At 48.2% G+C, this 27,940-nt stretch overlaps 1 protein-coding gene across 2 annotated transcripts in view; it reads right to left on the bottom strand.

Annotated features, from left to right (window-relative positions):
• The window catches only part of RPTOR (regulatory associated protein of MTOR complex 1), a 411,960-nt gene that overhangs the window by 215,868 nt on the left and 168,152 nt on the right, over positions 1–27,940 (bottom strand). For both annotated transcript variants that reach the window (XM_039476184.2, XM_003931661.4), the window contains exon 5: positions 7,105–7,251. In XM_039476184.2, coding sequence (XP_039332118.1) covers positions 7,105–7,251 — 147 coding nt within the window. The remainder of the gene's footprint in view (positions 1–7,104; positions 7,252–27,940) is intronic.

Raw genomic sequence — 27,940 nt, 5'->3', positions numbered from 1 at the left:
AGGTACACAAAGATGACTTGGCCAACTTTTACTGAAAAGAGGAAGTGAAATTGTTCAGACTGCATGCAGAGAAGGGAAGTGAGAAGGTGGCCCCCGTGCCAAAGCCTGGAGTGGTGCAGGTTGAAAGGCATGGGTTACCTCAAGACCTGCCATCAGGACAGCCACTTTCTCACCTGTGTGCCTGAAGCCAGGTGTCCTGCAATGATCCTATACCACTGCCCTCCCCAGAAAGCACTCAGGGTTGTGGCTTTTTTCTTCTAAATAGAGTTACTGATATATCTGGGAAAATTAAAGGCAGCTAGTGTAGTCATTTAGAGCCCAGAGAAATAAAAGCCTTGGGGTGGGGATGTCAGTGAGTCCCCAGTGCAGCAGCCAGCACCCCCTATTTCCCATCAAGCAAGGCCCTCTGGCCAGCGCTTCCTGCCACAGACACAGTGATGGGCTGTTTTTCTTCATTCTTAAACATGAGAGACAATAAAATCACTGCACATGTCCAGTATGAGAGAGAAGAATCAAAATTAACCAAAGGAAAAAAATTATGCTGGGGGAAACAGAAATAACTTAGGAAAGAGGAAAGCATCTCTTTAAAACCTAAAAATTAATATCATTTGAAAATTCATAAAGTAATGACGTAACAGACATCAGCTCATGTCCCTACTGCCTACAAACGACAAACTCTGAAATTACAGGAGAAGGCACTTATGAAAATCACTGCTTGAAAGACAAACACAGGCGATCCTGAGCTCCTGTGGAATCGGCACTGTGGACCCCTCCTCCAAATTACAAACACCATGACCACGGCAAATCCGGAGAGAAGATTTGCAAACTCACACACACAGATTCCAATTAGGAAACAGTGACCAAGAAATACACCTGTTGACAGGTAACCTACCCCAAAACCAATTGATGGTATTCAGCAATCACTACCATCCCAGCCTGCAGCATGAGAATGGACCTGCTGCAGAATTTCACACCGGCCATGCCGTGTGCCCTTCCACAGGACCAGCAGAGGAACGAGAGACCTCAGAACCTGAGTACCTTAGTTCCGTGAAACACGCATTCCATATTGTTTGAGGAAGCTTGAGGATTCTGGACATGAGTTATTTTTGGCAGCATTATAATATTCGAGATAAGATTTAGTTATGGGGATCAGTGCAGGGGCTAATGTGTCATCTGTTAGTTCAAATGGGGGTTTCCACAGTGGAGGGCAGTGAAGTCACTGCAGCCTCGGGGATGCCACGGACCCAAGCAAGCTTCTCGTTGTGGCACTGAATGACCGTGTGACGGGTTTCTGTGCTTTGGGAGTGTACGGCCAGAGGTGGCAGGACTGGACCACACAATCGTGTTCAGAGACACCACACACAAACACGATTTACTCACAACCATCTTGAGAAAGCCTTGCAGAGCGCAGAGGGGTGGTGGTGAAGTGAATCGTGCTTGTGATTGATGGGCTCAACTCATTTTTTTTTAAGAGATGGGGTCTTGCTCTATTGCCCAGGCTGAAGTGTAGTGGGACAATCACAGCTCACTGCAGCCTCCAGCTCTGAGCTCAAGTGACCCTTCCACCTTGGTCTCCAGAGTAGCTGGGTGACATGTGTGCGCCACCACAGCTGGCTGTTTCGCTATGCTGCCCAGGCTGGACTCAAGCCATCTGCCCACCTTGGCCTTCAAAAGTGCTGCGATTACAGGCATGAGCCACTGCACTGGCCAGGGCTGAACTTTAATACAAGACTCTTCTGACACACAGCCACAGGCAAGTTCTTGTGCTGACACACAGCAGAGGCAAGTTGTTGGTGGGAGCCACGGAAATAGGCTGAGAAGTTATTCTCAGAAGGTATTCTCAGGCTATTTCCGTGGCTCCCACCAAGAAATTGCCTCTGCTCCAGCCCTAAACCAGACAAAGATGGCTACATGCAGAACGAGACTGACCGGGGCAGTTGAGCCCGTGCCGTCCCTGCAGAAGGAAAGACACTATTTTCTTTACCGCCAGCACAACTTGCCACTGGCCTCCTGTTAGAAAGAAGAGAAGCTCGCCTAGATTTGACACCGGGCTTTACTGCTGTCTTCAATGACGGTGAGTTGTAACTGAGTTTGAAAAATATCCACGAGAAGAATAACCGGTGGACAAGACTTAATGAACTCCACTTCCAAGAGCATCTGTTTCTTTAAGACTTCACCTTCCTTTCTAGTTTACAGGCTGAGGATTTAGTATCCAAGATAAAAGCTGTTACAAAAACACTTGAATTCTCTCTTTTTCTCTCTCTCTCCAACTCAGTCAATACATACACTGTATGATGACTATAAATATTCCTCTAACGGCGTTTATCTGGATGGAGGTGGCAGGCTTATCAAGCACATCTACTCATCCACCACAAGCAGTAATCGTGCTACCCTTTGAAGAGTGACACTTGCCCCAAAGTCCATGCCTACACCATCGATAACAGATGTGGTGAGAATGAGGACATTACTCAGGCAATGTGGCTGATGGTCCTCATCAGATAACCTCATAGCCACCCCCACGTCCACTGCCTTTAGGCACTCCCCAACTACAGCTGCGGTCACATGACCCGGCTATGGCCAAGACGATCTAAAGCGAAGTCTGCTTGTTGCAGTCATCCCTCGATATCCACAGGGCACCGGTTCCTAGACCCCCACGGACACGCAAATCTGCCAGTGCACAGATGTCAAATGGTGTGCTGCTTGTGTATAACCTACACAAAGACTTTGGTGCACTTCGGATCACCTCTGGATTACTTCTGACATCTACTACAAAGTGAATGCTATGAAAACAGCTGTTATCCTGTATTGTTTAGGGAATCGTGATGAGAAGTGCACATGTTCAGTACAGTGCAATTTTTTTTCTTGAATGTCTCGGAGCCACAGTTAGTTGACTCCAAGGATGTGGAGGCTGCAGATACAGAAGGCGAGATCTACTCTCCTTTTGGAAGAGACACGTGTGGCCAGCACTGCCCCTTCCCCACTTCCTCCTGCCACCCAGGCAGATGAAACGTCTGCAGATGGGTGGGCATATCGCAACCATGTGGATACAGCCAATTGGCTAAGGATGCCTGGTCCCTGGGGGCACTGCCGAAACGTCAATCATTTGCGTCAGAAACCTTCTTAGTGAAAACCCAGTAGTGAGATTTTTCATTCCTTCCAATGCTGAAGGTCTCGGGCTGCCATACACCCTTTCTTAGGGTGTCACTTGAGGATTTGCTCTAGTAGAACAAAGGCGAAAATCAAGAGAGGAGGAGAAGTGGGGTCTAGACACAGGAATGGGTCCCGGAGAGTTACAAAGGGGAGCCAGCTGATGCCAGGGAGCAGGCCACAGGTGCCATCGGCTGAGTAAGGTGGGAGGAGGCGGGAGAGCTCGGAAGACCCAGGGGGAGGAGCCACCTTCTGCGCTCTGCTACTCACTCTGCGAATCCATCAGTGGAGGACGTGGGAACGACGTATGATTCAGGAAGAAAAGAGGAAATGCCCAGGAAAAGCCAACAAGCAAAAACAGTTATAAAAACAGAAATAACAGTGCTCTATCTAGCCACGGAGCGAGGATTATTTACATGGCCATAATCAGGTAACAAGGTCATGCTTGTCATCCTACAGAATCAATCCACACTCAAGCTCCGAGGAGGTGATCGTGGTCAGAGAGCAAAAGACAACCGCAAAATGTACAGACAACAGAAGCTGTAAAAGAAAAAACGGAGAAGAAAGTAGCAGGGAACGACAGCCTTAAAAATGAGAGATTAGCAACTACGGATAAAACTAGAAATGAAAGCAGAAGGGTAGTACTTAAAACTGCAAAGGTAACGAAGTAGAGAGAAACCCAAGAGTGCGAGTAAGAGGGAAAGTACGGTGTCCTGCGCAACACTGCCTCTTCAATCTAGAATTTTCTTTTACAATTCACAACTGAAAATAACCACCTCGAATTTCAACTGTCATGTCATATGCTTCTTCGCTAACAGACTCCCACAGCACTCCTCCTTCCCTTAGACGGGACTTATTCACGGCAGCTCTGTTCTAAGAGAAAGCCTACAGAGAAGCCCGCGCCGACGGATCAGGAAGCCTCGTTATCAGCACGTCCTCTACGGAGAAGGAGCCGCCCGCTAGAGGAACTGGGAACGGAAACAGGGATTTTGGTAAAAATAAAAATACTTATTTGTAAAAGAAGATTGAAACCAGAGAGACTTAAATCTTATTCTTAATTTTTAAATTACAAAGAAATATGACACAATGAAAAACGTAAGGACGACTGAGTGACGCATAAGCCATTTTCTGGCTCTGACGGTGGGGCGTGCGTGCAGTACTGCCTCTGTGCTTGGATGGAGTCGTCCTGTGCTCTATCTACCGCACTCCTCAGAGAAGTACGCAGTAAGGAAACCTCCTGGTGCCGGGACAAGCACTGTGCCACTAAGAGCATGAAAGCTGATCATCGTCTCTTAAAATTTACGTCACTCGTATTTGTGTTAATGTTTATTATTCCAAGGCTTTCTGGTCCAAATAACCATTTTCTTGCATTATATTTAATCATTATTTTTTAAACACTGGAACAAATCATTCACCTGTCAATTTCTTCCTGCTCACATGTTATACAATAAAAACTATGAAAATGTATTGTAAATTTACAAAGAATTTGGCTAGCTGTAAAGAGGCAACGAATATTTGAAAAGACAAACCCTAAAAGGCTACAGAGGACTCCTGTTTCTATAGCAGATAGCAACGCGGCTAAAAGGAACATTAAGATATTAGCTAGGAGCTAATTTTATCATTTTCATTTCCACTGTTTATGTAAGAAACCAAGCGAACAATACCAATAATAGTAAGTGTAATAAAAACACACAAGACTGATTTACACCGTAATTAAAGAAAAGAAAGAAGATGAAAATCAGAGCTAATTAAAGACATATGGCCCCGCACTGCCTTGCCATCTATTCGCGCCATCTCAGTTCACATGTTTTTTCATCTGATCTCTTTCACGAGGAATGAGTCAATCAAACATTTTGTTTTTTCCTAAAAAAGATGCATGGGAATTTTTTCCATTACACTTAATGAAATGAACGGTGTCTTAGGCTGATTAATCCCTGGCAACATACAAGGAGCACACAGCACTGCCGGAGCACATGCTCAAAGTGCTGGAAAGCAAACACCTGATACTACGCATGAGCTGGAGGCGCCGGCCTTCTGCGGAAAGGGGAGCGGGCCCGTATTTAACATGTTTTAATTAACTTAGGCTGATGTATTGGTCTTTCTCTTAACCACTCCACAGCCCATAAATCTGGTGCAGAACTCAGGCAGGATTCTTCAGCATTTTTATTTACATTTTATAAATATAAAAATCCACCTTTTTCTGCAATATTTATTAAGTGATGTGAGGAAAAGTAAATTACCTCTCCATGCTTTGAGTTTTTTAATGCTCATTAGATAACCTATCCCGTGGGTAAACCAAGATGAAATGCCTAAAAGCAAGGGAAACATCTGATGATACAAACCTCGATCTTTCTTCCCCTTCTCTTATTATACAACACAAAACAAACACCCTTGCTGCATGTGGATCCATTTCACGGATCAAGCATATTATATTTATCAGTCACTCTTTTGCAGTGTTCCACATAAAGACTTAATATGAAATATTAAACTGTAGACATGCTAACGTTAAAGTCTACCTAACAGAATTTCAAATTTTGTTGCTGATTGTTTTCAGCATTTTTCTCTGATGAAATGTGAAAAACATAACAATACATTAAAATTGAATATACCCAAAAAGGCTCAAGGAAACATACTCAAGGCCATTTCTGTTCCTAAATGGAGAATTTCCCACACTGCAACCAGTCAGAACTCATGACCCCTTGAGGCTGCAGAGTATTTCATTTTGACACTCTTGTGCAGGCCACAACATGGAGGCCTCTTAATTGAAACTGCCTCTTCTATTTGTCCTCAGAATTCACGGTTTAATTCAAACATCAAATATTAATGAAAACCACCAGGCAGAATGTCTCTTCATTATCAGGGCTGCGCAGGGGCTCTCCGCTTTCTTAAGTGGGCGCAACCAATGGCAGCTGCTTTCAATCATTTTAGCTTAGTGGTTGTTGGGGTTTTTTTTTTTTTTTTAAAAAAAAACACAATAGAAAAAGAAATTGGGGCAGTAACAAAGGTAGTGGTGGAACGGAAGACCGTGGGTCCATTTCTCCTAAAATAAATGTGTCTGCTTTATTTTCACGTTTATCTTGGAGGCAGTGACTGTTGAGGAACAAATCGACCCTATTAATGCTATCAATTCATATTTGGATTAAAAATGCCATGGCGTAAAACGAGATGTAAAAATAAGCCCATAAATGTGAACCAGGCCAGGCGCAGTGGCTCAAGCCTGTAATCCCAGAACTTTGTAGCCGAGGTACATGCACTGCGTGAGCCCAAGAGTGTGGGACCAGCCCGAGAAACATGGCGAAACCCCAGCTCTACAAAAACATTAGCTGTGCATGGTAGCATGGCGTGCACCTGTAGTCTCAGCTACTCGGGAGGCTGAGAAGGGAAGATTGCTTGAGCCCAGGTGACAGACGTTGCAGTGACCTGAGATGGCACCACAGCACTCCAGCCTGGGCAACAGAACAAGACCATGGTGGGTTTTTTTTTTTCTTGAGAGAGTCTCACTCTGTTTCCAGGCTGGAGCGCAGTAGCACAGTGTCTTCTTACTGCAACTTCTGTCTCCCGGGTTCAAGCGATTCTTCTGCCTCAGCCTTCCTAGTAGCTGCTACTACAGGCGTGCGCCACCACGCCCAGTTAATTTTTATATTTTTAGTAGAATCGGGGCTTTACCATGTTGGCTGGGATGGTCTCAATCCTTGTGATTTGCCTGACGCGGCCTCCCAAAGTGCTGAGATTACAGGCGTGAGCCACCGCGCCCGGCCAAGATTATGTTTCAAAAAAAAAAGTGTGCTCAGTGCCTCCCTAGCTCTATACCATCGAATATGCCATCCTGCCGTCGGCATTCTGAGCCCTGCTCCATTCAGAGAATGTTCAACACCTCCCAACCTCCCCACTCAAACCCCACCCCCAGAGAAAACAAAACCAACCCCAGCCCGGCTCTGTCCGCACCAGAGCGCTCACCTCCAGCTCCTGCTCCCGCTGTAGCGCGAACTGCTTGAAGGACTTGACGATCAAGCCAGCGTTGGAGCAGTCGTACACGAAGATTGACGGGCTGCCCATCCATGTCTGCAGGTCATATATGGACAGAGGGATATACTGCGTGTAGTTCTGGAAGACACACAAAGAGCGCGTGTTACATGTGCATCCCGGGAATGCGGGCTGCTGACGAGTACTACGCGTTACAAAAGGCACACACACACTGAACCTGGCTGCTCGAGAGATGCTGAGATCCACTACACAGGACTATAGAAACAGCAAACTGGCCAGGCACCGTGGCTCACGCAACCCATACTGCAACCAGTCAGAACTCATGACCCCCTTGAGGCTGCAGAATATTTCATTCCGACACTCTTGTACAGACTCTGGGGGGCTTTGGTGGGGGGGGATTGCCTGAGGTTAGGAGTTCGAGACCAGCCTGGCCAACATGGCGAAACCCTGGCTCTACTAAAAACACAAAACTAGCTGAATGTGGTGAATGGTGCCTGTAAAACCAGCTGGTTGGGAGGCTGAGGCAGGAGAAATGCTTGAACCCAGGAGGCGGAGGTTTCAGTGAGCCAAGATCACGCCACTGCACTCCAGGCTGGGCGACAGAGCAAGACTCAGTCTCAAAAACTAAAGTAAAAACAGCAAACTGAACTCTCCACATCTCCTCGGGTGCTGCTTTACTCCCTGGCTCCAGGCCCCTCTGCAGCTGCTGCCTGGTTCAGCCCCTGGCTGACTCCTTAACCACCACGGGACTTCCTCCATGTATCCCACAGCTAGTCACACCGCGTCTCCACTCACCCTTGTACTGTCACGTCTCTGAGCTTACACAACCTAACACGCACCTCATTTACAAGGGAGGGGAGCAGTGGAGAGTTGGCCAGCTCCTCCAATTTGCATGTCACTGTCCCTTTAATTTCAGAGACGCCCATAAGCACTCTGTCATTGAGATGACTTTCGAAAAGTACTTAAGAGGCACAAGTGGATTTGGCTGTGTAAACACATTTCAATCACAGAACGATAACCTACTAACTGAGTGGAACATTTCTCCAAACACACCGTTCTGTTCAGCATCTGAACATTCCAGTGATTCTGGTAAATGCCAATAAGAGTGTTCTCATTTCACTTGAAGAACACAATCCACACTCAAAGCTCACATTTTTAAGGAATCCTTCTCCACAGAACACCTTCATTATCTAACTTTCCTTGGACATCAATAGTGTACGTGGTGAAGCTGCGGCAGAAATCAAATTCCCAGAAATTGACAGAAATCAAACTCACAGTAAAAGTGAGTTTGTTTCTTAGCAGCTGAGCCACACACACTGCCGCTGGGACTGCCCACAGGGTTGTTTATAACTCAACAGAAAAAAGGACACAGGGCCAGAAGACCAAGCAAAGCCTGGGGAAATCTGGCATGCAGGCAGCCCGCAGAAGCTTTGGCCGTGCACAGCAAAGAAGCAGAGGTAAGCTACATCTCAGCCGTGATGACACAGTGTGTCAACAGTGCAGGTGTGTGCGGGGTGTGTGGAGACATGGCCGTCATGGGCGGGACCCCACCCACCTGTGCTCTGCCGTTCTTATGCCGTTAAACTGTCTGCGTTTGGTGGACTGTTTATAATCACTGCACTACGTAACAGAACACCTGGAAATTCTCTCTGTAAATAAACCCACTGAAGGATTCTAGAGATGTCAAGTCTTGCCTAATGAATCCCGAAAGTCAGTGCGAGCCTAATCAAAATACCCTCTGGGTTTTTCCATTAATGGAATCTGACAGGATGATTATAAAGTTAGTACAGAAAAAAAAAAGTACAAGAGTTAAAAAAATAATAATAAAGAATAATGAATAGGAACTCACACTGCCAGATATTAAAGATACTATAAATCTATAGTAATTACAGGATGGTATTACTGAGGGAGACAAACAAATCAACAGAAAGGAGAGAGCCAAGAAATAGACCCACATACGTAACTCTAATGAGGACAGCATTTTAAATTTGCAAAGAAGGAATTAACAATTCAATAAGTGATGGTGGAAACTCTAACCAACCATTTGATATTGCTATCTGAGATTACACACACACACACACACACACACACACACACACACACACGAGAGTGGACTGAAAACCTAAATGTAAAAGCACAAAAAAATTTTCATTTATTTTGGCATACAAAAGGCCTTAATTAAGCAAGTCACAAAACCTAGTAAGTCTTAAGGTTGACTGATACAGTAAGATAAAAAATACATAATTCTGATAAAGACACATACCAGTGACTAGCCATTTTAGAAGAAAGGAGGGACACAGCACATGACAGAGAATTTTCTAGATGTGTATATATAAACTTCTGCTGCAGATGGACAAGAGACAAAACTACAACAAACAGGCGAAAGATACAAACAGCAATTCACAGAAGAAGCATGAATCATCAATAATCATGAGTTTCATTCTTTTGATTAGAAACGCAAATTACAATGAGAATCAATCTACCTACCTATTGATCCATCCATCCATCCATCCATCCATCCATCCACCCAGCCATTCATCCATCCATTCTGTTTTCATCCAGCAAACTGGAAAGCAAGATGAAATGTGAATAATACCCCATTGTTGAAGGACACAGGGCTCTTATTCATCAATGGTGAGAATGTAAGTTAATGAAGCTTTTATGGAAGGCAATTGAGAAGTACTTTTAAAAAATTTAGATGCACATTCCTTCTGATGGCCATCCTATAGAAACACTCGCATTTGTACATGACATGTTTTGACTGGTAAAAAAGCTGTGAATTATTTAAATGCAGTGTGGTAGAGACTGCTAGTCTACTAGGGAATATGATTCTCTCTTCTACACGTGTAGCTGAGCACACTGCCCAGTTTCCTTTCCAGTGAAGTCTGTCCTGCAGCCAAATTCTGGCCAGCATGACATGGCCAGAAGTGCAATGTCCACGTTCTTGGAGCATGACGTGGTCAGAGGTGCAGTGTCCACGTTCTCAAAGTGTGACATGGTCAGGGGTGCAGTGCCCATGTTCTCGGGGCATGGCATGGTCAGAGGTGCAGTGTCCACATTCTCAGTGCATAATGTGGTCAGAGGTGCAGTGTCCACGTTCTCGGTGCGTGGCATGGTCAGAGGTGCAGTGTCCACGTTCTCAGTGCATGTGGTCAGAGGTGCAGTGTCCACACTGGTGTGTGACGTGGTCAGCGATGCAGTGTCCACGTTCTCGGTGCATGATGTGGTCAGAGGTGCAGTGTCCACGTTCTCAGCGTATGATGTGGTCAGAGGTGCAGTGTCCACGTTCTCAGTGCATGATGTGGTCAGAGGTGCAGTGTCCACTTTCTCGGTGCGTGGCATGGTCAGAGGTGCAATGTCCACGTTCTCAGTGCATGATGTGGTCAGAGATGCAGTGTCCACGTTCTCAGTGCATGATGTGGTCAGAGGTGCAGTGTCCACGTTCTCAGCGCATGATGTGGTCAGAGGTGCAGTGTCCACGTTCTCAGTGCATGATGTGGTCAGAGGTGCAGTGTCCACGTTCTCAGCGCATGATGTGGTCAGAGGTACAGTGTCCACGTTCTCAGCGCATGATGTGGTCAGAGGTGCAGTGTCCACGTTCTCAGTGCATGATGTGGTCAGAGGTGCAGTGTCCACGTTCTCAGTGCATGTGGTCAGAGGTGCAGTGTCCACATTGGTGTGTGACATGGTCAGCGATGCAGTGTCCACATTCTCGGAGCGTGACACAGTCAGAGAGGTGCAGTGTCCACATTCTCAATGTGTGACATGGTCAGAATTATGGACAAGCGCAGCATCTGCTGTGGCACCTTCGCTGTATTCACACAATTCTGTATTCACACAATTTTGTGTGAGCTTGCAGGCTGTACTCACAGGTCTCCAGAGGTAGGGGGAAGCGTGCTCCTCTCCTCCCTCACCCACTTCCCTGCTGCTGCCAGGGAAAGAAGGGCCCAAAGAAGCTCTTTAATTGGGCAGGGTCACCCCCACGCTGACAGGAGAAAGGATGTTGGCAGCAGCCTGGGAAATGGGCTCTTCTTTTCCCCCCAAGAACGCTGTGTGCTATTTCTTTACCTCCCATAACGTTCTGGGTACAGCATCTGAGTACAGCTTGCCCAGCCCTGACCCTGCGGCCACCTCACAATGTCCTCTGCACGACCATCAGTGAAACGGGGGCTGCTGTCATCTTTACTCCCTTCTAGGTACAAGTTCCAAGGGCCCCAGGGCTGCAAAGTGGCATGAAGCGAAAGAGATTTTAACACATCGTGTTCTCAGGTGTTGCTTTTTGAGCTGAAATCGATTTTCCACATTTGTCAAAATCAGAATCTCTGTTTTAAATGTCTGAGGTGCAAAGTTCAGAAAGATGATCCATCCTGACCCTGAGGCACTGCTGCACGGGGACAGCATCGGCAGGCTCTCCCTCCATGCCCCGTGATCTGCCGGCGGCCAGCGCCAGGTTACAGGCGGGGTCCTCGCGGCCTAGTCCTGCTGGGGCCGGACATCTTCACCTCCCAGCAGCATCCAGGAGGCAGCAGGGCACAGGGCTGTGGATGTGGACGGTTCCAGCTGGTCTTGGCTTGGGGACTTTTTGTTCTGAGAGGGGCTTTCATTACAGAACAGTTTTCCCAGCCCATGCCTGCCCTGGGAAGCCTGTTGGATGCGGGCCTCTGCGGTGGCTTCTGAGTGGTGTCTGTCCCTCTCAGCACCAAGGCCATTTGTGGCCGGACTGCTCCTCGTGGGGCTGTCCAGTGCAAACATAATCTTATTCAGCACCAGCTACCCACCCCCACACCTAGATGTGACAATCACCAGACTGCTAGACATTGCCAAATGTCCCCACGTCCCCTGGGGGAGAAGTCTCCCTGGTTGAGAACCACTGCCTTGGAGGAGAGGCGATTTCCTTTCAAACATTAGCTGTATACATTACAGTTAGTGAGACTGCAACAATACGGAAGTCTGTATCCCTTAGGGAATATAAAACCAACTCTATTAAGCCACAGTGTGGAAAATGACCTTTGAGAGCGAATCCTGATGAGAACATGGGATGTAGACCTCATTTCTCATCTCAGAGGTCCCGGGTCGTCTGTCAAGCTCCAGGCTGGAATTACGGCCCTGCAAACCAGCAAAAGGGTAGCCTGCGGCCTCACAGACCTGGCGCTGCAGGGACAGAAACAACGTCCACGCGACAGGCACTTCTCACTGGCCCGTGGAACATTCCTCTGTCATCTGGCTGCACCAACGCACACCAGCCGAGAACTGAAAAGCCCCCTGTGCACCCTGCAGCCTACCTGGAATGCCCAAGAGCTGGGGCCAATGGTTTTCCTTTCTACTTAACCCAAAACTAAAAGTACAGAGAATTCCTCATCAAAGCATCTCTTCTTTCTCTCAAAGAAACACATTCAAGGCCATGTTTTCATTTCAAACAAAGAAATAGAAATGGGTTTTAGATAATGTATTCATTACAATCCACCTTATCTGTCGGGTTAAGAGTCGGCCTGCCTCACCAGTCTGTTGCCGCAGCCTGACGGCCACCAAGGCAGCCATGGCCGGGAGAGCCCAGCCCACCAAAGCCCACAGGCCAAGGCCGTCTTCCACCAAGGGCAGCCTGGCAGCCATAGCCTGCCGCGCCCGTAATCCAAGGAGCTTCCCACACTGCCACGTCTCAGGGATTTCTGGTGGAAAGGCTGAGACTGGGTTTTGGCTAAAGTGAAATGTGAGAGTTTTATCCCTTTAGATGAGAGAGTAGAAGACAAAATGCAGAATCCCTCACACACCAGACAAACGAGAACAAAGAGCCGGGCGCGGTGGCTCACGCCTGTAATCCCAGCACTTTGGGAGGCTGAGGCGGGTGGATCACAAGGTCAAGAGATCAAGACCATCCTGGTCAACATGGTGAAACCCCGTCTCTAATAAAAATACAAAAAAATTAGCTGGGCATGGTGGCACGTGCCTGTAATCCCAGCTACTCAGGAGGCTGAGGCAGGAGAATTGCTTGAACCCAGGAGGCGGAAGTTGCGGTGAGCTGAGATCGCGCCATTGCACTCCAGCCTGGGTAACAAAGTGAAACTCCGTCTCAAAAAAAAAAAAACAACAACAACAAAAAAAAACGAGAACAAAGAGAACGGCATGTCCCGGGGGAGGCAGGGGCACGGTGGCAGGACACGCGGGAAACCACCCCACCTGGCTTCAGGAAGCTTGCATCCCAGTGGGCAACGTGGGCAGAACAAGATGGTGCCACCACCCCGTGCTCCACCTACAAAGACAAGCACGAGCATGGTGTGGGCCGCTTCCCTTCCCACTGCCCCTCCTCAGGTCCAGGCACAGGACCTGACACTGCATGGAGAGAACAGGAGGGCACCCTGGCCAGGTGCAGACAGTCACCTGGAAGGGGCAGGTGGGGTGTCCTGACCCCAGGCCACCGGAGGCTGACCACGTAGACGTGATCAGCCTGGAAATTCCTGGCATCACCGCTGTTGGGATGGCACGACTTTGCAAGTGTCTCTGTGGACAGCTGGGATACACAAGAAGACTGCCAGCTGGAAGATGCCCATCGGCTGAAGGACATGATCTCCAGGTGGCCCAATCCAAGGCTGATTGGGTCATTTCATTAACCTGCAAAGATACCATCCTATTTTATACAACCTGGGGTAGTTAGCACCTACTAATCACATCAACATAAAGAAAAGTGCCAATGATGCCAGGCAGTAAACGTGAGGACGGGGGTGGGCCGCCATGTCTCCTCTCTCCTGGCCCTTCCATCGTGGCACCCATGGCCCTCACCTCTCAGGACACGGGCTGGCTCCTCACTTAGCAGAAGGCAGGCTCCGAGGGGAACCAACCCTCACATCCAGCCCCGACCCCACCACATTTGTATTCATCTCTCCTTCCCTCCCACATCTCAGAGCAGTGTGCCTGGGCTTGCCAAGTAAAACGCTGTGTCTCTGTCCTGAATTAATCTCACACCTTCCCATTTCCCAGCCCTTACTCCACTGATTTATACTTTCTTCAGCAACCCCCTTCTTCTATCTACAAACATAAAGTTACCTCTTGCAGAAACGAAACATCCCTCCTTAGCTTTGTTCTCTCTTCAAGCTCCCCCCTGACAGACAGCCTCCTCCAATCACCTGCTCTGTTATTATTTATTGCAAAAATCACATCACAGAGAAAACCAGAAAAAACAATGTTATTCAGTGGTAGTATCACCAAACTTCTGGAAAGATGGGTCCATTCCAGTCCCTAGTCCCTGCTGTTTAAACATTAAAATCTAGTTCCATACCTATACGTAGATGTGCAAATCAGTACGCATGTGTGTGTATGGCTTACTACACATAAACGCATGACCTAGCTATGTCCACGGAGAGGGCCCAGGCCTAGTAACACTCATGCCCCTGTAGTAACGAGCACACAGAGAGGCCACATCTCGGTTTCTAAATACCACTCACAAAGAAACCAAAGATCCTTGGAGAAATGGTTGATCCAGGTCTGTAGCAGAGAAAATACTAAGAGGCGTCAGTGGTCAAAGTGGTCAAAGTTATTCTCAGTGACAGAATAAATAATGGATTATAACCCAAAGAGTAAAATAAATATCAGTGGGTCCATATGGATATAAACAAACAACCAAGTAAATAAACAACGAGAGAAGCAACAATTCTTTCACACGGAAGAACTGCAATCACTAAACGTGGAAGGAAGCAGGGAGGTCCAGCACCACCATTAGAACACCAGGGTAAGCCGGGCGCGGTGGCTCACGCCTGTCATCCCAGCACTTTGGGAGGCTGAGGCGGGTGGATCACGAGGTCGAGAGATCGAGACCATCCTGGTCAACATGGTGAAACCCCGTCTCTACTAAAAATACAAAAAATTAGCTGGGCATGGTGGCGCGTGCCTGTAATCCCAGCTACTCAGGAGGCTGAGGCAGGAGAATTGCCTGAGCCCAGGAGGCGGAGGTTGCGGTGAGCCGAGATTGCGCCATTGCACTCCAGCCTGGGTAACAAGAGCGAAACTCCGTCTCAAAAAAAAAAAAAAAAGAACACCAGGGTAGTAATCTCACATGAATGTTAGAATCAGGGTATGGAAGTTTGAGGAGAAACAGGATTATCTGCACACTCTCCAAGCATCTCCTTCAAATGCTTGCGAATTACAAAGAAAGAAAATAACTTCACGCTGGAGAAAGACACAAGACTGCACTTCAGTCAAGCGATCAAGGCTGGTATCTGCCTTGATAAGAACCACACACACCGCGCACCCCCAGATCTGATGTGCTGATAATACCCCGTCTGCATTATTCTTCCCAAAATTTTGATCCTCAGTTTAATCATGAGAAAACACCAGACAAACCCACAGTGAGGGACATCCTGCACAACACCTGAGCGGCACCTTACAGTGTCAGGGTCACAAAGGAAGGAAAGGAGCCATCCCACACTGGAAGGACAGAGGAAAGACAGCGAATGCGGAGTGAGGGCCCGGGCTGGAACACAAGACACACGCAGGACGGCAGCTGCTGGTACCACGGAGGCTGTGTGTGGCTGGCGGTGCTGTAATGGCGCACGTTTCCTGCATCTGCTCGCTGGACAGAGGTCATGCAGATGTTGACCCACTGGGTAGCTGGGTGAAGGACACACAGGAGCTCTCTGTACTGCCTCTGCGACTCTCGAGTAATTTAAAATTATTTCAAATTTTTAAAAATGCAAATCTAGTTTTGATCCTAAGTGCTCTCCAGAAATGACTGAACACACAGTCAAATCTTCAAATACTGCATGCAAGGGTCTCTTCCACTCCTGTCCCCACTTGACTTCTACGTGTCATCTCCCCTTAGACAGACACTCGCCTCCCCAGGTCTCCTGCTGCCTCTGTTAGGTCTGCCAAGCTTCCCTCCTTGGGACCCCTCCCTTCTCCCCTCCCCTTAAAAACTGATCATCAGGGGCCTGTCCTGTTCCTCTTATTCCACATCTTCTCCCTGGGCTTACGTACTGCCTAAACATTGAAGTCCCAGAAATCTTCAGCTGCAGCTACCACCTCTACAGAGACCTGGTTATTTTCACGTGACTGCCCGTGACATCTAAAATTCAAAAATTTAAGAAGGGAAAAAAAATAAAGCTCATCATTTCTTCTTCCCAACTTGATGATGATGATGACGATGACAGCACTTTGCAACATGCCAAGAACATGCCACATTCTTTAAACGAATGACTTCATTATCTATCACAGTTCTATCACTATGCACATGTTAACAAGGACCCAAGGATCAGAAAGCTTCAGCACATCGCTCAGAGCCACAGAGATCATTAGTGTCAGAGGAACCCGCATTGAGGTCTGTTTGCCTCCAGGGTTTGGGCCGGGAATCTCAGGACGCCTTTCTGCCTCTCCGTATTCCCAATTCCCACGGATGCACGTCCACGGATAATAAAATCCCATGAGTACCTGTCACCACCTCTCTTCCTCCTTCACCCCTACGTCTGACTGCTTGCCGGCTCTAGCTGAACCTCGTCCAGCCGTGCGTTTGCTCTGCTGCAGATCAGCCACTGTGCTAGGCAGTGTGACAGAGCGGGACACGACATCCGCATCAGCCCAGGAGCTCACAGGCTAGCTGGGGGACAGCAGTAAGACAAAGACACACACACAGGGAGGTCGCCGTAAGCCAAGGACACGCACAGGGAGGGGTGCGCTGTCACCATGCCCGAGGTCTACATGTGGCCTGCCCTGAGTGAGGAAGGCAGCAGAGGATGGGAGTGGTGCCTGGGTAGGAGCCAGCGGGGCACGAGGGCCCACAGCTCTCAAGGCCTTTTCCAACTCTTGGATTCTACGAGAATATCGCTATTCATAATCTTATTCTTATTACTCTCCTATTAGTTCGCATGTTCTTTGAACTTTCTGAACGGACGGGGTAGTCTCTTCTTCCAGGAGCCTTCGCACATTTACTCACCTGATGCTGCACACACAAGACCTCCGTCTCATTCTGACTGGTGACCCGCTTCACTGGCCCCTCGTCAGCACGTCCTACAGTGCAGCTCAGAGAGCATTTCTGTCCCTGAGGCTGTCAGATCCCGGGTCATGGAGACCCAGTTTCTTCACTCCGGCTGGAGGAACTCCGAAAGGAGACAGCGGGAGCACAGACGGACACACCTATGCCACAGTTTGGTTTTTATTCAGGAACACAATGAGTACAAGAGTCAGGACTTCCGTAACAATTTCTGGAAGAGTGATTCCCAAGCTGTGAGAACAAAAATTCAGAGATTCTCCACCAAACAGGACAAAAACTACCGTAAAATACTAGTGCTGCTAGAAAAGGCTAAACGTGGAGTCAAAGGCAGGCCCTAGCCATTTAAACGCAGGCGGACAGCACATGATGGCACTTACTGTTCCCAGTCAGGGCTCTGCATCGCACAGAAGAGACCGCTATCTTCTGTCACAGTTACACACTTTGCAAGGCTGAAAAACTCTGTGATTCATTTTGGAAATCATGATTGCTAATGCCGATTTGAAAAAGGTAAAATTTGCTTAAAAACACAAATGTTGAATGTTTAAAGAACATTTCATCAACTTTAAAATGGTTTCAAAACAAGATCCACCAGACCAAGCTCCCGAGCTGCTTTCAGGCGATGTGTCTAGAGACAGTCCCTCTTCCACGCTCTCAGGTACCCTACAAAGTTACGGAGCTCTTCTCAGGAAGGAGAGCACTTGGGCCCCACAGGGGTGAGCCTGTGTCTAGCTCATCCCATGGGCCACTGACAGCCACATCAGCGCCCTGCTTGGGCACAGCAAGATCAGCGCAGGGACCGCCAGGGCTCTTTAACGCTGCCAGGGACCACACGCATTTCTGTCCTGTCTCCCAACGCTTCCTCAATCCGTAAGTTTCTGTGTAAAAAAGTTCAAAGAGGCCGGGCGCGGTGGCTCAAGCCTGTAATCCCAGCACTTTGGGAGGCCGAGGCGGGTGGATCACGAGGTCGAGAGATCGAGACCATCCTGGTCAACATGGTGAAACACCGTCTCTACTAAAAATACAAAAAATTAGCTGGGCATGGTGGCACGTGCCTGTAATCCCAGCTACTCAGGAGGCTGAGGCAGGAGAATTGCCTGAACCCGGGAGGCGGAGGTTGCGGTGAGCCAAGATCGCGCCATTGCACTCCAGCCTGGGCAACAAGAGCGAAACTCCGTCTCAAAAAAAAAAAAAAAAAAAAAAAATGTTCATAGAATTCTTTATAATGGAAACAAAACTACAAACCCAAAAGCCCACCACCAGGAGAAAGGTAAATCATGAACATTTCCAAGTGGGATTATGAACTTGACAGAGAATTAACTAAAGTCATGCACAACAGCATAGATCGATTTAGAAAGCTGTAAGTTGAATTTTAAAAGTTAGCTGCATTAACGTGGTCACATATTGTATGAGACTGAAAAATAAGCAAAACAAAAGAATGTAACTTTCTGGGAGACAAACGTATGTGGCAAAATTATTTTCTCAAAAGCACAAAATTCCAGCTCAGGCAATACAGTGAGGCTTGACTCTACAAAAAAATTCAAAGATGAGCCAGGCATGGTGGCACACGCCTACAGTCACCGCTAATCAGGGAGCTGAGGGGAGCGGGGAGCCGGAGCCCGGGAGACAGAGGCTGCGGGAGCAATGCCTGCACCACTGCACTCTCTGGGCGACAGAGACAAACTGTGTGTCCCCTCCCCCGACTGAAAAAAGGGCACAAAATTAACAGCTGCTGTTTCAAGAGCGAAGGTTTGTCAGGAGAATGGGACTGCGGACAAGAAAGTCCCCTCTGCAGAATTCAGGACGTTCTGTTCCTAGCAATGGGTTGAGGTTTGCAGCTGGGCCAGGGGTCACGACTTACGTGTCTCACATACATCCTTTCTGACACGCTGCACCCACATGCACACGAGCACACATCAGACACACACATCTGGGATCCTTTCTCCAGCAGCAAGGCCAGGAAGACAAGCCACGCTTGCCACTTTTTAAAACGCCGCAACACCACACAGGCCGTAATCGTTCTCAGTGAACCAAGGGAAGACCTGAGGCGTCGATGCTTTCCCCTGGACTGAAGAGCAACTTCCAGCTGGACACAGGGTAGTTCCCACAGCCACAATAAGGACTGTGATAAGCACATTATAAAAGAAATATATAGTTAGACATTCATCATTAGAGATATTTAAACATATAATTAAAATATGACTAAGCACCTAACTCACAAGTCAGCATCGAAATGTACACATTCACTTTTTGCTTCGGAAGCTGAAGGACTCGGTGTACATAAACAGCCTGCAACCCAGCACCCTGTCCTCATCCTGCACAGGCTGCATGTCAGAAGCATCTGTACTTAGAAAAATTAACATTGTCAACACCGAAGTGAATTCCAGAGTCTTTATAAATCCCATCCAGCAGGAGAAAAGAATAAATGAAGCCTGTGTAAATCAGGACGGCTGCACCCACAAACACGAGTGGGAATGGAAAAGGCACACTGCGGGAGACACGACGAATGATGGCGCCCACGGGACGGCACGAGACACGAACAAGGATGGCGCCCACAGGACGGCACGAGACACGAACAAGGATGGCGCCCACGGGACGGCACGAGACACGAACAAGGATGGCGCCCACGGGAAGCTCGGAGGACGCACGGGGCTGCTCGAGGGTGTCCGGAATTACGTAGGCGTGTGGCAAAAGCACACAGACATTAGCGGATGAGAAACCCCAAATTCCAGCTAAGTATCACCAGTGGAAGAACGAAAAGGAGACAGAACCTGGGAAGCAGATGAGTCCAACTCTGCCTGTACCCCGGTGTGTTGGAACGGCTCTGCCTGTACTGCTGTGTGTCCGAAACTAGACCGTGGGTACAGGTGGTGCTCAGATCGCTTTTTGCATGTAAAAATAATAACATAAAATTTTAGAAGCACTTATAGACAAGAATTTACTTTTTATTTTTTTAGAGAGGGGACCTTGCTTTGTTTGTCATCCAGGCTGGAATGCAGTGGTGCAATTACAGCTCACTGCAGCCTGGATCTCCTGGGCTCGCGATCCTCCCACCTCAGCCTCCCAGTAGCTAGGACTACAGGCATGAGCTACCACACCTGGCTAATTTTTGTTGCTGGTAGTGTAGAGATGAGGTCTTCGTATGTTGCCCAGGCTGGTCTTGAACTCCTGGGCTTGAGCCATCCTCCTACTCGGCCACACAAAGTGCTGGGGTTATTTGTAGGCAAGCCACCGTGCCCAGTCCAGACAAGAACTTACAAAATAATTTTGGTACACAGAAGTCTTTCTGAGCATTTCACAAAACTCAAAGACACTAAAAAATTTGATTACATAGAATTTTAAATTTCTGTATGGCCAAAAGAAATAGTAAATAAATACAGTTAACTGACGAACGGGGGTAAATATTCGCAATATACGTGACGGACTATGGACTAAGACTAATTTCCTAGTACATAAACAACTATCATAAATAAATCAAAAATCTAGGCCAGGTGCAGTGGCTCACGCCTGTAATCCTAGCACTCTGGGAGACTGAGGTGGGCGGATCACCTGAGGTCAGGAGCTCAAGACCAGCTTGACAAACATGCTGAAACCCCGTTTCTACTAAAAATACAAAAATTAGCTGGGCATGGTGGTGTGTGCCTATAGTCCCAGCTACTTGGGAGGCTGAAACAGGAGAATTCCTTGAACCCAGGCAGCAGAGCTTGCAGTGAGCCGAGATGGCGCCATTCCACGCCAGTCTGGGCAACAGAGTGAGACTCCATCTCAAAAAAAAAAAAAAAAAATTAATTAATTAATTAAATATCTACAATACCACCACCACCAGAGAACAATGAGCAGAGGACACGAACAGGAGTTTGAAGATTGAGAAATACATGAAACAGCTTGACTCATGAGCCAAGAAATAATTAAGAGACGTCACTTGCGTCTATCAGAGGAGATGGAGAGGCTAAAACGCCAAGCACTGGGGAAGGGCGGGAAACACCCCTTCTCAGACAATATTAGAGCCAGTGTAACGACGCAGCCCTTACGGGGACTGTGGCTTTGCTCCCGGATCTCAGCTTCTAGGAATAGGTTCCATTTAGCAGCTGCGCTCAAAAAGGCGTGCAAACATGACTATCCAGATTATTAAGCAACACAGTTTGCAAAAGCAACATTTTAGGAACAACCTAAGTAGTTACCAAGTGGCTTAATCCATCATCTTTGGCACGTGTTATTTTGTTTTATTTTATTTTTTGAGACAGAGTCTTGCTCTTGTGGACCAGGCTGAAGTGCAATGGTGTGATCTCAGCTCACTGCAACCTCTGCCTCCCAGGTTCAAGCGATTCTCCTGCCTCGGCCTCCAGAGTAGCTGGGATTACAGGCACCTGCCACCACACCCAGCTAATTTTTCTATTTTTAGAAAAGACAGGGTTTCACCATGTTGGCCAGGCTGGTCTCAAACTCCTGACCTCAGGTGATCTGCCCATCTTGGCCTCCCAAAGTGTTGGGATTACAGGCGTGAGCCACCATGCCTGACCTGGCACATCTATTTTTTAAAAATACAATGCAAAAGTTAAAAAGAATAAATAACACATAAGGGTGCTCGAGTAAATTAAGTTCAAAAAGGAGGTTGCAGAACACTCTAGAGACAACATAATTCTAATGCATTTAAAAATTATGTCCTTCCAGAAACTTTTATTCATGTTAAATCTCTCCCTTCCCCTGCCCCCATATCTGATGAATTACCTGAGAAGACACATAAGAAATCTCTCTCTCGTCTATCTATCTAATGAAGAGCCTGAGAAGACACATAAAAAACAGCCCCGAATTTACCACTAGGGAACAGGACAGGGGCTTGGAGGGGAGGGAAGGGAAGAAATTTTATTGTTCATTTTATACTTATCTGCACCATTTGAAGAAAAGTAATGAATTTTATAATATTTTTATTAACTAAAAAAACATGTTAAAAGCCTTCTCATCTTAGATATGTGATATCAAACAATGCACTTGCAGGTCCTTTGTGAAGTCCAAGGAAATTCCCATCAGCGGCACAATCTGCAAGGAACCAGAAGCAGCTGACCTCTGCCCTTGACTTCATAAAAACATATAAAGAAACCACAGTGGATAATAATGAGGACTTGTTCTTTCTCAGCTGCCGATAACTTTCTGGCAGAAATGTCCTTCTGGCTACCGTAAGCCTATAAATAAGTAACAGAGGAAAGCTGACTATGTTCCCCAGCCTTCACCTTTTCAGCAGATTAACCAAAACATTTCATCCCTCTCCCGCAAAGTGCATTTCGTGTGCATGAGTGACTACCAAAATACGCCCGGGTACCCTGAGGATGCTTCCAGCACAGTCCGGCCCCACTGTCTGGGGTAAGGGCCCAAAGGGCGCTCCTGCAAAGCCCATCACCCTGACGGCCTTGGGTGTCGCAGGAGAGCCTGCTCCTGGGCTTGCCTCTTTCCAGGGCCAGATGCATATGCTGCAGGAAGAGCCAGCGTGGTCTCTGCTGCTCTGCGCCAGCGGCGTGCGGGCACTGGAGAGGAAGTGAGTGATTCTCACACCGCCTTGCTTAGCCCTGACGTTACTCAACTTGCCATACTCCTTCCCACTTCCACTTCTGCAGTGTCTCAGAGCCTTAATGACTCACAGTCGCGGGAACAGTCTCCACAGTGCTGCCTGTGCTGCTGCGACTTCTTTCATCCTACTGACCCCAGGATGACAGAGCACTGGAACCACGTCACCTGCTCCCCACAGCGTTGCCGGTCAGAGGGGACTACTTCCTGTCACCAGAGCCCCTCTGCACTCCCAGGCCACCCCTTGTCTAGCTGGTTCTCACTCCCACGTGGAGTCCCAGCAGTAGGGGCCCCCTCCTCAACTCCTCGGAGCCTCCGAAGAGGCCCTGGTGTTCGCCCGGGACTGTTTCCTCCCTAGACGGGTAAAATTAGAGATGGAAAACAAGGGGACTGGGACGCGTCTCTCCCGATGCGTAGGCAGCACAGTGAACCCCAAACCACAAGGTGAATATCCTGCCCACATCTCACACTGCACTGCCCGTACCAGGGGTTCTCAAAGGCAGGCAACCCAGACAGCAGCAGAAGCAGCCGCAGCAGCAATTCCATGGGACCCCCAAGAAGGACAGATCATCAGGCCCCACCCACGGCCATGGAAGCAGAGGCTCGGGGAGCGCCCGGCAGTCTGTGGCTCGCTGAGCCTGCAGGTGATGCTGGCCACACTCACGCGTGAGAACCGCTGTGCCACGGCCATGGTTTTACAGGCAGGGCACCTGCCAAGTCAGTTCAGCTGCGCTCTCAGGTGTCGTATCTCTTGGCATCAAGGAAATGATTTGCTATAAAGAAATACTCCAAACACTTCCAGCACTTCTCCGAAAGAAATGGAGCTTTGTTGATGGCCTTCTGCTACTGCAAGCTAGCATTTCTCAGAAAAGAAAGGTCAAGTCTGCCTAAAACGTTTTTCCTGGACACTGCTGGATTCTCAAGACAAAGTAATAATTTTAACAAATGGTAACTGTGGTCTGACATAAATACCTCTTTTTAAAAATCACTTATTTTTCCGATAATAGCACATTTCAAAAACTTTATGATCTTTCAACAGAAGCAGTAATTCTAAAATTCACATGGAACCAAAAAAGAGCTCGCATAGCCAAGCTATGAAGCAGTAATTAACCAACATAAGAGGCATTTATTTGCTAAGAACAATGTCAATTAAAAAAAACAAAAAACGATACATTCTATTAAATAATATTGATTTAGAATTGCTCATGGAATAAATAATTAACTGTAATAGAAGAAGGGCAGATGAAGTATGAAAAACAACAACAATAATGACAGTAAGATTGCAGCCTTACAGGTTCTAAGGGTCTGGGGTTTACTGGCGATGTACACTCTAAGGGACTGGGGTTTGCTGGCGACATACACTCTAAGGCAGGCATCCCCAAACTGCGGCCCCCTGAGGCCATTTATCCGGCCCCCCACCACACTTCAGGAAGGGGCACCTCTTTCATTGGTGGTCAGTGAGAGAAGCACACTATGTGGCGGCCCTCCAATGGTCTGAGGGACAGTGAACTGGCGCCCTGTGTAAAAAGTTTGGGGACGCCTGCTCTAAGGGACTGGGGTTTGCTGGCGACGTACACTCTACTGGGGTTTACTGGCAACATGTACTGTAAGGATCTGGGGTTTACTGGCGACGTATACTCTAAGGGACTGGGGTTTGCTGGCGACGTATCACTCTAAGGGACTGGGTTTTACTGGTAATGTACACTCTTAAGGGTCTGGGGTTTACTGGTGACGTATACTCTAAGGGACTGGGGTTTACTGGCGACGTACACTCTAAGGGACTGGGGTTTACTGGCGACGTACACTCTAAGGGACTGGGGTTTGCTGGCGACGTACACTCTTAGGGACTGGGGTTTGCTGGCGATGTACACTCTAAGGGTCTGGGGTTTGCTGGCAACGTACACTCTAAGGGACTGGGGTTTACTGGTGACATGTACTGTAAGGATCTGGGGTTTACTGGTGACGTATACTCTAAGGGACTGGGGTTTGCTGGCGACGTATCACTCTAAGGGACTGGGTTTTACTGGTAATGTACACTCTTAAGGGTCTGGGGTTTACTGGTGACGTACACTCTAAGGGACTGGGGTTTACTGGCGACGTACACTCTAAGGGACTGGGGTTTGCTGGCGACGTACACTCTAAGGGTCTGGGATTTGCTGGCGACGTACACTCTACGGGACTGGGGTTTGCTGGCGACATGCACTCTAAGGGACTGGGGTTTGCTGGCGACGTGCACTCTAAGGGTCTGGGGTTTGCTGGCGACGTGCACTCTACGGGTCTGGGGTTTGCTGGCGACGTGCACTCTAAGGGACTGGGGTTTGCTGGCGACGTGCACTCTAAGGGTCTGGGGTTTGCTGGCGACGTACACTCTAAGGGTCTGGGGTTTGCTGGCGACGTGCACTCTAAGGGACTGGGGTTTGCTGGCGACGTGCACTCTAAGGGTCTGGGGTTTGCTGGCGACGTACACTCTAAGGGAAAGGGGTTTGCTGGCGACGTATACTCTAAGGGTCTGGGGTTTGCTGGTGACGTACACTCTAAGGGACTGGGGTTTGCTGGTGACGTACACTCTAAGGGACAGGGGTTTACTGGTGACGTATACTCTTAAGGGTCTGGGGTTTGCTGGTGACGTACACTGTAAGGGACGGGTTTACTGGTGACGTACACTCTTAAGGGTCTGGGGTTTGCTGGTGACGTACACTCTAAGGGTCTGGGGTTTACTGGTGACGTACACTCTAAGGGTCTGGGGTTTGCTGGTGACGTACACTCTAAGGGACTGGGGTTTGCTGGCGACTTACACTCCAGAGTATCAGTTCACAAGTACTGTTTCCCCGATGCCTAACCTTTCAGGGCCATGACCTTCTGCTTCTGGTTGATGTGTATTCAAGACCCCACTTCAGGAGGAGGACGAATCTGCTGACCCCTGTCCTCTGCCCTCCTCTGAGAACGGCAGCACAAGTCCATCTTTAGTCCAGGGCAAGCTGTGGCAGGAAATCCAGATGTGACGACAGTTCCTGTCTGAGTTTAAAGGAAGCCTGTGCCCCTAAGGGCTTTACAGGAACCAGCCCGAGAGGATGCTGTTTTTAAAGGGCTGAGAATTCTGATTCACATTCCAAGTTCTCTGGCAGATGTACTTAGCGTCTTCTCAGAAACGGGGACTGCTTCATTTGGAAAAGAAAGCACTCTTCTTGCTCAAGGGCCAGACTCCTTGGAATGACGGGTATCAATTCCATCTCTATACCCCTGGCTGACAGGTGCCCCCCGCCCCGGCTACCCCCATATGCCATTTTTCCCAATTCTCTTCCCCATCACCTGCCGGGATCCTCTTCTGCTCACTAGATTTCACTCTCTCTTGGCCTTCTTCAGCTCTAGAAACTGTATTTCAGGAAACACCACCAGCACGTCTACCCCGACTTCTCATGACCCTACACTGATGGACCCCAGGCCTGCACACAGCCTGGGAACAAATGCCCACAAGCCCCTTCTTCTCAATTCTTGTGCCTGGTCAGTCCGGGTCTCACCTGCTTCCTCTAACTCAGCCTCCACCTGTCCTAGGAAGGTCCCGAGAGTCACCCCACCAGCCTGACTTGGGTGCCGCCACTGGCCTCTTTCCTAACTGGAGTTTCTCTAGCTGGTCTCTTCTACCCAGATCCAGCCTTCACACGGCATCAAAGGGATTTCTCTAAGCAGCCATCTGGCCACTCATTTCCCCTAAAGCCTTTGGGAGCCCACGGTCCTAAGATTCTGAGAGGAGCTCTATGCCTCAGCCTAGAACCCTTTCGGGCCTTCTTTCTTTTTTAAACCCAATTCAGACTCCAGGCTCCCACAGCACAGAACTGCTTGTAGTTTCCAGTGAATATCATGCTGGTTTATTATCATCTGCTTCCTCTGAGACCATTCTCTTCCAGTCCTCTCTCAGGCACAAATGTTGACTTTGTTCTCTTCTGTAAGACTCAACCCAGGTAATCACTGCCTCCTCCAGGAAGCCATCTCCAACCTCACCTGCCCACCATGGCTGGGCTGGCACAACTCCTCTCTCTCTCTCTCTCTCTCAGTGAGGGGGTCAATATTTTCCCTACATTATCACAATACATGATCATGCAATTCGCCTTTCTTTGAAGCTTCATTTACAACCAATAATCAGAATGAAACAGTCTTTGCTCTGCATGAGACCTACTGAATGTCCAGAAGGGGTAGAACAGTGTCAGGCAGAACATACTGCCTTTGAAGATGCTTTTGGCAGAGGGTAAGGGTTAGGTTGTAAACACCACAGGAACACCACTAGAGAATTAGAAATTACCCTAAACCAAAAATGCAAAACCACATACAACTCCAACTGCATGTTCAGTAAATTAGGTAGAGGCAGGTCGTCTGGAGGAGAGCTCCTCCTACCTGGAGACCTAGAGAGGGCATCACAAGCTTCACACACAGCGAAGAGCCTGCAGCTTTGCCGGGTGCACAGCAAAGGGCAGAAATAGCCTCTGGTCATAATGGAACTCTAAAAAGCAGAGAAACGAATGTATCAAGTGGGGAAAACCTTGCTCCTTTTGCAAAGAAGAAAAGGCAGACAGGGTCTAAAAGCTAATTGGGAGTATTCGAGTAGTGGATTAATCCTTCTCGGGATAAACGTTCTGCTATGTGAATTCTTAATGGCTACAGCTGCCAGTCCTAATTGCCCGAGCAGAGCAGAATGGAAGGGAGGGCGGGGGACTGGGGAAAGCTGAGCCCAGGATTGGCTTAAGTCCTGAACCTTGGCTTTCTGCTGAGGCTGAGGAAACAACCAGCAGCAGAATAAATGGTGATTAAACGAAAAGAAAAGTATACACGTAGTTAAAACGAGCATGTTTCATGTTTTTAAATCTTACACTGCATGCCCACTGCCTTTTGTCTGGAGCACTGACAGCTTCGTTTTGATGGAGGGAGTCTAGCTGAAGGCTGAAAGGCTCGGCAACAGGACTGCGTGCTCTCAGCGCAGCTATGGCGGTCTAGACCTGGAAGAACACGCGCCTGCCTCTGGTGGCATGCCATGTGACATGAAAAAATAAACCTATGAATGGAGAAACTAAGAGGATAACGCAGTGGGGGAAAACACAGCCAAGAACGACCTGGCTCTAGGGATCATTCTCCTGCTTTTATGCCTTTTGCTGCAGAATGCAGCAAACATCCAATGATCATTTCCTATGTTCTCAGATGCTTGGTTTTAGGTACCCACGAAAAGCAGTTCATAGAACAAAGACCTTGTTATCCTGTAACTCAGATTTTAATGGAGACACAGAGACAACG

This window comes from Saimiri boliviensis, chromosome 17 (genome assembly GCF_048565385.1).
Source record: "Saimiri boliviensis isolate mSaiBol1 chromosome 17, mSaiBol1.pri, whole genome shotgun sequence".
Classification (NCBI taxonomy): Eukaryota; Metazoa; Chordata; class Mammalia; order Primates; family Cebidae; genus Saimiri; species Saimiri boliviensis.
Note: the sequence above shows the minus strand (reverse complement) of the source record. Positions and strands in the feature narration are given on the sequence as shown.